Below are 12890 nucleotides of genomic sequence, written 5' to 3' on the forward strand. Positions count from 1 at the left end.
AAAAAAAAAAGAACTCTTATCTTTTGCAACAACATGGAGAATGGATGGACCTAGAGAGTATTACGCTAAGTGAAATAAGCCAGTCAGAGAAAGACAAGTACCATATGATTTCACTTATTTGTGGAATCTAATGAACAAAACAAACAAACAAAATAGAAACAGATTCAGAGAGAGAACAGGCTGACAGCTCTTAGAGGGGAGAGGGCTGGGGGCTGGGTGAAAAAGGTGAAGGGGTTAATCAGAAGAGAAAAGAAAAAACTCACAGACACAGACAATAGGATGGTGATTACCTGAGGGAAAGGGGGAGGGGCGGTAGAAGAGGGAAGAGGGGGATAAATGGTGACTGAAGGGGATTTGACTTTGGGCAGTGAACATGCAATACAGTGTACAGATGACCTATTACAGAAGTGTAAACCTGAAACCTAGATAATTTTATTAACCAATGTCACCCCAATTCACTCAATAAAATGTTTTAAAAAGAAAAGAAAAAAAAGAGCTCAACATGAAAAGGCTCCAGTCCACAGGGTCCACAGCTCTCTGCTGCCCAGGAAATTTGAAGACACGATCGTCCCCTGGGAGAGCGGCAAACCCACCAGCCCCACAGCCAACCGCGGTCTGACGTGCGGACACCCAAGGACACCTCAGTGGGAGGCAAGGTGTCTGGGGTAAACCTGGGGTCACAGTCATGTCCCTGCCCCAAAGGCTGCTTTACCGTAACAACAAGCACCCACCTGCCATGACAGGTCCCAGCTGAGGGGCCAGGAGAGTCGGGGCGCTCTCTCATGGGCCTTTATAGCTTAAAAGGAAGACACACGGATTTTTTTAAGGCAACAGAGTCGATAGTAGATATTAGAGAGCAGTTTCCACGTTCCAGTCAACAGCCCATACTAATAACATTTTGCTAATGTTGCTACAAGTGAATGAGATTGGGCAAGAGGGGTCTGTATGTGCCCGCAAGTCTATCCACTTAGAAATGATGCAAATACTCAAATTCACACAGTGGCTCAGTTCGAGTATCTAAATACTCTTAATACTTGAAATGCTTTGCGCTATTACATCTTGGTGATGTTTTGTATTTCATAAATGAGGGTTTCTTGGCAGCAGACGATCCTAAAAGGCCTTTAAAGGCACTTCTCACCCCTCCGTGAATTACCACAATGAGCGCTGAACAATCGGCCATTCACTCAGTGAGCCCACCAACGCCAGGATTCATGTACAGTTAAGGCAGGGACTACCGATCTGAACATTTTTTCCCACCAGCCTTCATAGTTCCTGAAATTCCTTTCGCAGAAATTCATGCCTTGGACTCATAAAGACATCTCTTTATAATAATGCTCCATTCTCTCCACCCCCATTCCCTGTGAAAAATAATAAAACATGGTCACTGTAAATAATTCAAAAAAATGTCAAGAAATGAAAAATAAAAACCATTAGCATTCTTAGCAGCTAGCAGTAACCACTGGTCACACCCGAGGGTACATTTTTCTAGAGCCAAGCTTCTCAGTCTATGTGGAACTCAGGGCCCCTTCCCCACCCCTGGCCCACTGTGAATCAACACCTCTGTAGAATACAACAAAAACAAAGCAGAAGAGTGAAATGCCACTTGGATCAGCCGGAAATATTGTTTGTCTTTTAAATTCCTAGAGTCTTACTTTCAATTTCTGTATTTACTTCACCTGCATTGGTGACAAGCGGTCCGTAGTATGGACCACACTATGAATCACTGCTTCAGACTTTTCTCTTGTTTGCACACGTTTTTTGGTTTTATGTACACTCTACACAGTTTTACGTGAGCTTTTATTACCCAACCTTTCTTCCACTAAATAGATCAGGGCGATTTGTCCTCGTTCACACACGTCATCCTTTTTTAAGTGAAAGGCCACTCTCAAAATGCCAACTTCTCCAAGCAGGGCAGAATCTTGGATCCTCATGAGCTGAGACCTCTGTAAGTGGGGGACTTTGGGGAGGGGAAGGACAGAGGTGATACTTTCTGAATGTCGCAACTGTGCCCAGGGGTGGCCCCGCCTAACAATAGCCTGGGCACAAATGCACTTTCAGAACTGACACCAAAGAAGAGGGACCCGTCTGTTTTTCAGGACACTGTGCCAAGAGTCCACAAGGGCCCTTGATTCTAAGCAAAAACGCACATCCATTCATTCCAACATCCATCATACCCATGTGCAGACACTGCATGAGATGCCAGGAACAAAAAGATGGGGAGGCCCAGCCCCTCCCTCCAGGGGCCACATGTTGTGGGGGCGTCAGACAAGTAAACGAATGACCAGACTACAGCCTGCTGAACACACACACAGTAGAGGGGGTAAGGGTGCTAGGAAGTACAGGGGACAGGGGTGCGGGTGGGACAGCCTCTGGGCCCCCAGCCCCAGAGATTCTGATTCAGTAGGTCCGGATGGGGCCCAGGATGCTGTAATTCTAACAAGTTCCTGTCACACTGAGGCTGCTGGTGCAAGGACCACACTTCAAGGGCACTGCTCTCAAGTGGTGATTCACAACCAGGGCAATGTTGCACCCCGGGGACACCTACAAGTCTGGAGACATGCGGGACCGTCACAACCAGGAAGAGGCAGTGCTGTCATCGACATCTAGGGGGCAGATGCCGCTAAACTTCCTGCGCTACACAGGACAGCCCCCCCAACACAAAGAATCACCCGGCCCTCAATGTCCAAGAGCTAAAGTTGAACAACTGCTGTAGAACAAGACACTTGAACTCTACACCTCAGTGTTATTAGCATAATGGGGATCATAAATCTTTATTTCATAAAGGTATTCTAAAGACTCGATGGGTCTCTGCATGCAAAGTGCTTGGAAAATGGCCTGGTACACAGTAGGTGCTCACTAGCACCACCAGCGGTCACCACTGCTGAAGGGCAGCCAGGAGTCAAAAACAGGCAGGACCGACGTTCCAGGAGGGACACGAAGCCCTTCTTCAAGCGCCCACCACGCTGCAGCTCTTACCGCCCTGCCCCAGTGATGGCCACAACAGTTGACAGTTTATTACGCACCACCGTTGAGATGAAGAAGCCGAGGCCAGGAGACATGGAGTAATGGACCACGGTCACACAGCCGGGAAGGGGAAACGTGTTACTACTCTTCACCCACTCAAATCTCTGTTGAGCACCTAGTATGTGCCAGGCAAGTCCCAGGAGAAGACAGACCTAACAAAGCAGGTCTCCCTGGAAACAAACCGATTTCTACATCCCAGCAGACCAGCCACAGACCAAGGCCCTGTTGCTCCAGTGACCGTCAAGTCTGTGTCCCCATGACACTGGCTGCACAGGCCCTCGCTCTGGCCCCTTGCCCAGTGCCTGTCACTGACCAAAAAAAGAAAAGTTACGGCTGGGCCTGGAGGACAGCAGAGCCATCACCAGACGTCACAGTGGCCAGGCTGCAGGGGCCATCCCATCGGCGCCTTTCCTGCATCTGGCGCCCAGCGGGCCTAGGTGCTCCCTGCCAGCCCCCCACACAGCAGCCCTCCCCTTCACCCAGGCCTGCAACTAGCAGAGTGCCCCTGCACACCGCATCCCCTCTTGTCTTCCAGGCCACCCAGGACGGGGCAAGAATCACGACCACCCCTCTCCTATAGGACAAAACTCAGGCTCTAAGGGGCCAAGCGCCCCTAAGTCAGCAGACCTCAGATTCTAATCTATGTCACCCGATGCCAAGACCCTCCACCCACCCACCCCTTCCCCATGGCTTTGGGTTTTGTCTCCCTGCCCCTGACTACAGAGTATACAAACTCTATGCAAATAATTTAAAAAATATAAAAAAACAGACAATCAATATGACTAATCTCACCTCCCGGGTATAACTGGTATGTAGTCTGCCCCAGGCATTTTTATGCACGGGGGACATATTTTAAAGAGCAGCACCACATGACGTGCTCTTCTGGAATCTGCTTTTTCCCATTCAGATGTCTTTCTACAGTAACGACAGGCTGCATCGTCATTTTAAGGCCCAGGTTCTATCAACCGCTGCATGTGCATTGCACTCATATATTCAACCAATCCCCCCCCCCATTTTTAAACAATGCTGCAGTGAACATAATCAGGCCTTTATCCTCACCCAGGTACACCCTTAGGATAAATTCTTCCAAGTGCAATTGGTGGGTCAAAAGTTGCTGTCCCCCGACAATGCAGCAGGGCTGCAAAGGGCACTGTCCTGGAAGCAGGAAGCCTGAAGTCCTATCTTTCTGACACTGAACTTCAAGTCAGAGCTGTGGGGACCGCAGCAGCAGGCCAGGCTCCGGTCACCAGAGGCACCCAGTGTGTTAGTCTTCACCACCAGGCATGGCTGGAGTCCCAGCAACACCGCTCCCCCTGCTGCCCCCACGCTGACCGAGCTGCAGGTGCCTACTGTCAGCTCTCTCCCTCCTCCACTTCAGGGCTTCTCAGGATGTTAACAGATCCCCTCAAATGACTTGGGTCCTCAAGCCTCAATTCTGGGCCCCCTGTTCCCCACCCCCCGGGCTCCCCGAAGGGCCCTGCACATCCCTCTCAGTCCATAACTACAGGCTCGAGTCCAGGGCTGGGCACACTCCTCCAGGGCAGGAGCTGTGTCTGAGGTTTAGTTGAGGGACCGCTCAGCCCACGGGACGCACTGTGTTTGCGACATGAATGCTTCTAGGCCAGTGTTTACCTGATGATCTCACCTGAGGACAGAGAGGTCAGGGCCCCTCCCGGCCCGGGCTGGGCAGCCTGCCACCGGGCCAGGAATTTGGTGCCAGTTTCCAGGAACAATTATTCCTCACTTCTCTTTATCCATTTATCATGTCCAACATTTTCTAGTACTTTCTTCAAAACACAACTTGAAGTCTTGCAGGGCCTTCCCCCAGAGCACACCCACTCACTCACCACGCACACTGGTCTTGAAGGACAGAGTGCTAAGACGGGACAACACTATCATCCTTTCAGGAAAGAAGTTCTCTCTCCCCCCGACTTGTGTTAATGATTCATTAGCGGCCAAGCTGCTTCCAGTTCGCCCCTACCTCCCCTCTCCCACTCCTGAGTTTCCAAGTTCAAATTTACTTTTCAGAGATAATGTTTGCTGGTTTCTGGAAAGGGGAAAGGCTGATTCTGAGTGTGGGCTTTATGCAAGTTTGGAGACCACAGATGTGCAAAATCAAATGCTTTTTCCAACCGTGCTACAAGTCTGCCCAGACACCGCCCCGCCCGAGCAGTGGGGACAGAGCACAGACCTTCACAACCGCTTTCCCTCCGTGGGGAAGGGCAGGCTGCAAAAGGCGGCTTCTGATTTCTGGGAGCCAGAAAAGCTGTATGTGGGTAACTAGGCCAGGCTGCGTCCTTCCTCCTCCTCCTCTTCCTCCTCTCTGGCTAGAATAGCCTGCCTTCAGAGCAAGCAAGGGAAATAACAAAAACACTATACATTGTGGTTAACAGAACTGGCATGAAATATTGCAAATCTGGATTACGACAAAAAGCTGAAACTCTCTGTACTGCATCTTGTTTTAACAAACATGTGAAAAAAGAGAGCTCAATATAATGTGCATTGCAAAATTACATCAGCGCACTTCCCTGCGTGGCCTCATCGGAACGACCCATCTCTCTCTCTGAATCCCTCCTCCTCTCCTCTCCATCACTCACCCCTGCCCCCAGCCCCCACTGGTTCCTCCTTCCGTGATCCTCAGCCAGGCCTCATCTTCAGCTTAGCATGGGCCCTTCCCTCTGGCTGGAATGCTCTCCCCACCCACCCATGGCCCAGAAGCTCACTCTCTCCAGACCTTCTTTCAGGGAAGTCTTTCCTACCCTCCTCCCTCCCCTCTCCCACAACTACCACGGGCCAAGGCCCCTCCCTGACTTGTTTTCCTCGTTAGCACACATCACCATGTCTCAACTGCCAGGCACAGTGTTCACTGCATTCCCTCCCTCTCCATAAGGCGTGAGTTCTTTCCACGCTCTTCACTGCTCTCTCCCCATCACCTAAAACTGTCCTTAGCACATAGTTGGTGCTCAGTAACACTTGGAAAACACCTTTGCTTCCTTAATTTGAAAGAAAATGTATTTTTTATTCAAAAAAACACATTTTTAACCAGGAAGTACATTTCTGGGCCTCTCTGGTTAAAAGGTTGCTCCTTTCAACAGCTTGTAAAGGCTGGCCCTCCCGCCAGCAATCAGAGCACAAAGGGGACGTGGCACCGTTCAAACAAGGTCAGAGGCAAAGCGAGGCTGCAGAAAGAGGCAAATGTCCAACCGACGACATGCAGGTGGCTGACATCCAGAGGCCTCCTGGTGATCGCCAGTCTAAAGAACCGAGATGCACAATGGGAAGATCAAGGTGAACCCAGGCCCGCACCTTGGCCTACAGCTGCCCAGAGCTGACTAAGCCACTTTCTGTGAGCGAAGTAGCAGCCATCACAAAGGCGGGCACCAGTTTGCTGTAATCCGAGTCAGAAAGAGTCAGGAGGGAGTGCTCGGCCCTCCAGATCATAATCAAAAAGTACAGGAAAAAGGAATGTGGACCACGTGAGACCCTCATCTGGAGGCTTTGACAGTATTTCAGTCAATCTTCATTATTTGTCAATTCCAAACCAAAATTTACTCATCACTCCAAATCAATACCTGTGGTGCTTCTACAGTTATCTGTGGACATACACGGAGTGGCAGAAAAACAGAGTTACCCAGTGAACGTGTCCCCTGCCTTCTGGTGTCAGCTCGCATACTGTAAACAAGTGTCCCTTACACGGCCCATTAAGTACCATAGGCTTTTGCACATTTGTGCTTTCTCTTGGTGATGCTGCCGTTTCAAATGGCCTCCAGGCCCAGTGCTGAGGCGCTGCCCGGTGGGCCTGAGCCCAGGAAGGCTGTAATGGTCTTACAGAGAACTCACGCGTGTGTTGCACGGGCTTCGTTGAGGCGCCAGTCTCTGAGCTGCTGCCTGTGAGTCCGCATTACTGAGTCAATAACATACACTAAGTATGGTGTCTTTACACAGAAACATGCACGAAACAAGGTTAGGTATGGACCCGGTGACAAAATCGTGCCTAGAGGCTCACAGGACCCTGACACGGGGTTAGGGTCTCAGGTCACAACATTTCCCCTCTGGGAGCCACGGCTCAGGACCCACTAAGTCCACATTCACAGTCAATTTAGAGAAAACACGTACCGCAAAGAACGAGAACCCACCGTGTATTAAATCTCTTGCCTCCGCTCCCACGTGCCTGGGCACACTGCCCGCTGGACAACCCCACTGCTCGCGCCACCTGCTCCTCTGCACAAGGACTCGCGCTTCGCAGGCTCCTGCTCTGATGCCGGTGAGTCCTCCCTCCCAGCCCGTCCCGTCCCTCTTTCACTGCAGTTATTACCAGCAGCAATTATCAGCGCCCCCTCCACTGTGCACCCCCAACCAAAATGCAAACATGCCTTGTTCACCTACGTGTCTGCAGTAGCACCCGCCCCCCCAAAAATTCCTGACACAAGGCCAGTGCCCAGGGCTGGACTGACGGAAGACAGCCCGCCACAGACCCACAATGACACCAGAGGCCTCTTGGTGATCGCTGCGTAAACTATGCGCAAGAGTTTGAAGAGTTCGCATAAAAATATCTATAAAATATCTCAAGGACTTTTAATATCGATTCCATGTTAAAATTATACTATCTCAAACATTCTGGGTTAAATGAAGTAGGTTGAAATGATTTCCACTTGTTTCATTTTACGTTTTACTGTGGCTATACTAGGAAAGTTTTCATTGCTTACCAAGCTTGCTCTATATTTGAGTCCCTCTCACTTACAATAATAATACCGTGGAAAGGTCAGCCAGCGCACAGGACAGCTCGACCAACCCTCGTGGCTGCTGCCAAGTGCACCCCAGAGCAGGCGAGGAAACACCTGTCCTGTGCTTCCTGTGACACGCACACAGCTGAGGGCGCTCAGAAAACAGATTTGGAAATCGGGGCTAAAAAGAGTTTAACAGGTGAAATAATGTTACCCTCAGAAGGTTAATTAAATACGCACTACCAGAGAGCAGTGGCTGGCGTACAAATACTTGTTGAATGAATAAATCAATGGGCCCTTTGCACGGGGTAAAAAACAACACTATTTCCAACTTGTCGTTAGTACATGGGATGGTAGAATATGAGAGCTGGAGGGGACGTGGAAAATGACCTGGCTCGGCAATGTCACTGACCTGTGAGGACTCTGTGCCTCTGGTGTCCTCACCTGAAGAGGTAGTCATCACCTCCCCTGCTTTCCAGGCTGGTGTCACCCACTAGAACTTTCTATGATGGGGGAGGTGTTCTCTGCCCAACACAGTAGCTACCGAGCTCTTAAAAATGTGGCAACTGGGACTGAGGAGCTGAATTTTTTATTTTATTTAATTATAATTAGGTTCATCGAAATTCAAGTAGCCACCTATGGCCATAGGGGACAGCACGACTTGAGGCTGTTGTGACAGGATGGAATGAGAGACATCTTGTAAGACACTTTGTAAGCCCCTATAGAAATGTTGGGGCTATTGTTGCTGTTTAAGGTATTACAAATCTAAGATGCTGAGAGATTTCAATTACCCAACACCAAGACGCCATTCATCCTCAGTGAAAAGGAATTTAAATCAACGCTCAGGTTTTACTCCCCTTGGGGGAGAAGGGCAACCAGTGCCCACAGATAACTGTAATCGCAACAGAGGGGTTAACCACTTCACAGGCGGCTCAGAAAACAAGCTCTCCATCCCCACTCCCACGTCCAGACTTGGTACCTTCAGGGCCGCCGCACAGTAGGCAGTCAGAAACCAGGGCTGCCAGTGGAAGGCTGGTGGAGGACACTCCTGTCTCCCGCACCCTCACTCTCAGGGACCAGATGTCTCCTGCCCTCTCCGCTGACCTTCCCTGCTACACAAACAGGTCCTCCCGACAGCTCCCTGCATTCCTTCAGCGCTGCCAGTCATTCGCAGGCCCTCGGATACACGTGGGGGTTGTTCACATCTGCTGATGGATGGTAAAACCAACCACCACTGAAAAGGGATGGGGACTAATTGGTAGCTGTAAAGAACGCTAATCTGTTTACACTCAGGTTGGAAGATGTTCATGAAATTCAAATCAAGTTCTCCTCTCTCCCAGCAGGAAAGCCCTTCCCCAGTCCAAACAGCTTTTCCTTACCATTAAGATAATTATATTCTACACACAAGCAGACATTAAAGAACTGAGCAGGGAAGTAGACGGGGGTGAGTTATTAGAGCGGGGAAGTAAAAAAAAAAAAAAAGGTTTCAATCTGAGAAAACATACATTTCCAAGTACAATATAAGGAAGCACCCCAAAATACTGAAGAGATTTTTAAGAGATTTTTATGATTCTTCTCCATTAACGAGTTCAGCTCACTTTCCCCTTGGCTCTTTAGCTCTTCCACAGGCGCATGAACTTGGGTACAGCTCAGTTTTGGCCCCATGGAGATTCCATGATGAAACACAGCCTGTGAAATTGGATCCACATGTGCTGTGGTGCACTTTACTCTGTCAGTCAGCAGGCTGTTGCTCAACCTTGAGGAGGGGACGCCAGCAATCTCCCTCCAGCTCCTAAAGCAAAATTAACCATTCTGGGGTACGTGGGGCCCACACCACTTTCGCAGGGACAGGGACCCCGTTTTCCGTACCTCCAGTTCAGTCTCCCGTCTGTTGATGTCATCCGTGGATTGGTTTAACTTCTCCAGTTCTCCCTGAAGAAGAAAAGAGGAAGAAAAAAAAGATTGAAGGGATTGTCTTTTGTTTCTGTATGACTCAGCCCCATTACCTGCAAAAGTACTCCAGCACAATTTGTGGGTTGAGGGAGGAGTTGGTATGAATTCCCAGGGAAAACAGCTGAGCCTGGGCTGGAAGAGCAAATGAATGTCCAGATTCCTAAAAACTTTTTCTTGATTTGAAATGTCAAAAGGTCCTAGGAATTTGTCTTTTCTGAGGTCAAATAGTTACTCCAGGTTTGTGCCTTCAGGTAAAACCACTTGTTACAAATCAAAACAACAGCTTCTGCCTTACAGCAAGAACTTTGCAGAAAAGACAATAAAAGAAATAAACAAGGCCAAGCCAAAAGCATAAACTCAGTGAAATGTTTTAATTCAAGGGCAGAATTCTGGTTAACGCACTGGTAGTTGAGTATTTTTCTGTAAAGATGAAAATCTTTTATTTTCAAACTGCCAATTATTCATTCTCCATAGATATTTTTTAAAACAGCTTTTTAAAAAACCCACCTTTAAATAAATATTTACAAAATGAAATCCTGTGAAAAGTACCCAACATGAAGTTAACTCATTTCACTCTGCAAACAAAGGATCTTGTTAACAGAATTCCTTACCACTGAAACTGATGATTTTAATAAAATTTCTAATGCAAACATTTCCCACCGGATCTTTAGCTTGCTAATCTGCCAAAACAATTCATTTAAATCGAAACAACTAAGTTAAATCAGCTTTTAATTGATCTGCTCACTGAAAAACCAATTTGCACTCCAGGAATGGCAAAACATACTTAAAAGCAATATATTATATATGATATATCATATGTAATATGTATTATATATATATGAAACGATTTATGGAAAGGGTAGGAAAATGGGTCTTAGAAAAGGAATTTGCTGTGCTTTTTGCTTGGAGGGTGAAGAGGTTAAACGGTCACTACTAGATCTCAGCTTGGAAATTGTTTTTTAATCACCTCCCTTAGAAATGGAGGCACGGAGGGCCAGGCCAATCCCCTCGCCTTCTCCCCGTTCAGCTTTGGTCATCGGTTATTCCCGATTTCTGTTCATACCCAACCTCATAACAAGGAAACACTGAGTTTTAAACCATTTGAGGCCAAGTGCAGGGTTGAGCCAGTAGTGACAATAAACCCTTCAGTTTGGTAACAATGAATCAGAGGAGGAAGATGGCTCAGGCCGGGCACCTGCGCCAGGTGAATACTCGGAACCCAGGCACCGGTGCCAGCCCGCGCTGCAGGGCGGACAACGCCCACCCCGCGGCCGACCCCTCCTCCCAGGGCCAGGAGACCGTGCAATGCCCGCGGCCCCGGGAGCCTGGCCGGGGGACCCCCGATACCCGCATGGCGCCCCCGCCCCCTTTTTCCCTTTGTTGCACATCCACTGAACCGCTGGGCACGCTGCGGCGACCCCGGGATCCTGCCCGAAGTCTGCGGGGGCACCCCCGCAATACAGTCAGGCCGCATCCACGCGGGCACTGCAGTCGCCCCATGAACCAGGTGAAACCGAGGACGCAGACCCTCTCCTTGCCCCCAGACCGCAGGCACTGGGGGCCGAGAGAAGGTTGTAAGTATAGATGCCGCCCTCCGCGGCGGCACTCGCGGAGCCGGGATCCGGGTCGCCCCCCGTGCGCCCTACCTGGATCCGGGGGTCCACCTCTTCTTCCTCCTCCAGCTCTTGCTCCATCCCCTCTTCCTCCTCCTCCTCCTCCTCCAAGTCCCGGGCCGACGGCAGGAGCTCAGTCGGCTCCTCGGAGAGGCTCCGCTTCAACGCGGTGTCCATGCAGGCAACCGGAATGCGGACCGCGCTGCGAGCTTCGGAGCGTCGGCCGCACCGCCGAAGGCTCGCCGGGAGCCGTCTCGCCACAGCCTAGCACGGTCGGTCCGGGAGCCGCTGCAGCCGACCCTGGAGAGGCGCCGCTCGCCGCTGCGGATCTCTCCGGCCCGGGCGGAGCGGAGGAAGTGGGCGCGGCCGCCCCCTGTCTGCCGCGGCCGTCAGCGCAGCAGCGCCCGCTCCGCCCTCGCCCGCCGGGGCCGCCCTCTCCGCGGCTCTGACTCTGTTACTTCTCCAGTCCCGCTCACCCAGGTCACCGACTCGAAAACCCCAGCTCTCCGAAAACCTCTAGCACGGGGAAATAGAGGAGCTCTCACCCCTGTTCGACTTAGCAGCCCGTATATATCCCAAACTACCCAACGCTGGACTTTCAGCGCCTACTTTCAGGGCGGCTTTCTCCTGTCTAAGGCAAATCTCGATTGTGTGGAAGGAAAGTTTGGGGTATTTCCACTCTCCGAAGTCACCTTTAGAAGCCTGTCCCCAGTAGCCCTGGATCAGTTTCAAGACTCACTCAAAACCCTGTCTATATATGCCCAAAGAACGTTTCTCTCCTTGGGTGAATCTTGGGAATTGTATCTCCTCAAAGATTTTACCAGAAGGGGGAACAGAAACATGTTCACAAAGGCACATAAATACAAAGGAATCAGCTGCTACGCCGTGCACATTGCCTTGTCCAAAGGCTGTGGCCCTGCACTGGGCAGAACTCCATCCCCAAACACTCTGCTTTCGCAGTGCTGGGGTGGCCCTACCTGGGTAGCCAGGAAGCATGGAAAGTCATGGGTCAGGGATGTGGGTGGGTACAGCTTTTGCAAGGACCAGGTAAGTGTAACCCCTGGTAAAGGGCACACTCTGTCCAAGGATATACAAACTAATAAGGCTTCCTGCCCACCCAGAACAAACAGGCAGCCAGAGCTTCCCTGGCAAACTCAACATCACAAAAGGCCAAAGATGGAAGAGGCATGTCTGTGCTGTTATAAAATGTCAGGACCACTGTGATGTCAGGGGAGGACAAGATGAGATGACCTTAGCAAAGCAAGAAGGACTTTGCCCCTGGCCACTACAAATGTCTCCTTTGCTACAAAAATGCAGAACATGCTCACTTTTCACACAGAGGCTTGTGGCCCATGGGCTCTGAGTTTGGAGGACAAACTTGCTTGAGAAAGGAGCTTCTTTATGAGAGCCTATCATTACAGTCACCTTGGAAAGCCTGCTTCTGATGGTTTTAGCAGAAGCTGAGTTAGGAGGTTACTCCTTGGGCAAGATACCAGCCTCCGCAGGCTGGCACTGTGGTCCAGTGTCAAGGAAGATTCAGGCTGTCTCCCCGAGGTGATACAGGTGTGTACCCTAG

General features: G+C 50.2%; 1 protein-coding gene across 1 annotated transcript in view; it reads right to left on the reverse strand.

Moving 5' to 3' along the window:
• SH3BP5 (SH3 domain binding protein 5) overlaps positions 1 to 11680 on the reverse strand; it is a 62570-nt gene extending 50890 nt beyond the window's left edge. Inside the window, exons 1-2 of the mRNA XM_037143933.2 lie at positions 11348 to 11680; positions 9618 to 9680 (exon numbers count right to left, since the gene is read on the reverse strand). Of these exons, the coding sequence (XP_036999828.1) occupies positions 9618 to 9680; positions 11348 to 11491 (207 nt within the window). The 5' untranslated portion in view covers positions 11492 to 11680. The remainder of the gene's footprint in view (positions 1 to 9617; positions 9681 to 11347) is intronic.
• Between the last annotated feature and the right edge of the window lie 1210 nt (positions 11681 to 12890).

The sequence above is a fragment of the Artibeus jamaicensis genome, unplaced genomic scaffold, assembly GCF_021234435.1.
Source record: "Artibeus jamaicensis isolate MK-2021 breed Jamaican fruit bat unplaced genomic scaffold, CSHL_Jam_final contig_519, whole genome shotgun sequence".
Lineage (NCBI taxonomy): Eukaryota > Metazoa > Chordata > Mammalia > Chiroptera > Phyllostomidae > Artibeus > Artibeus jamaicensis.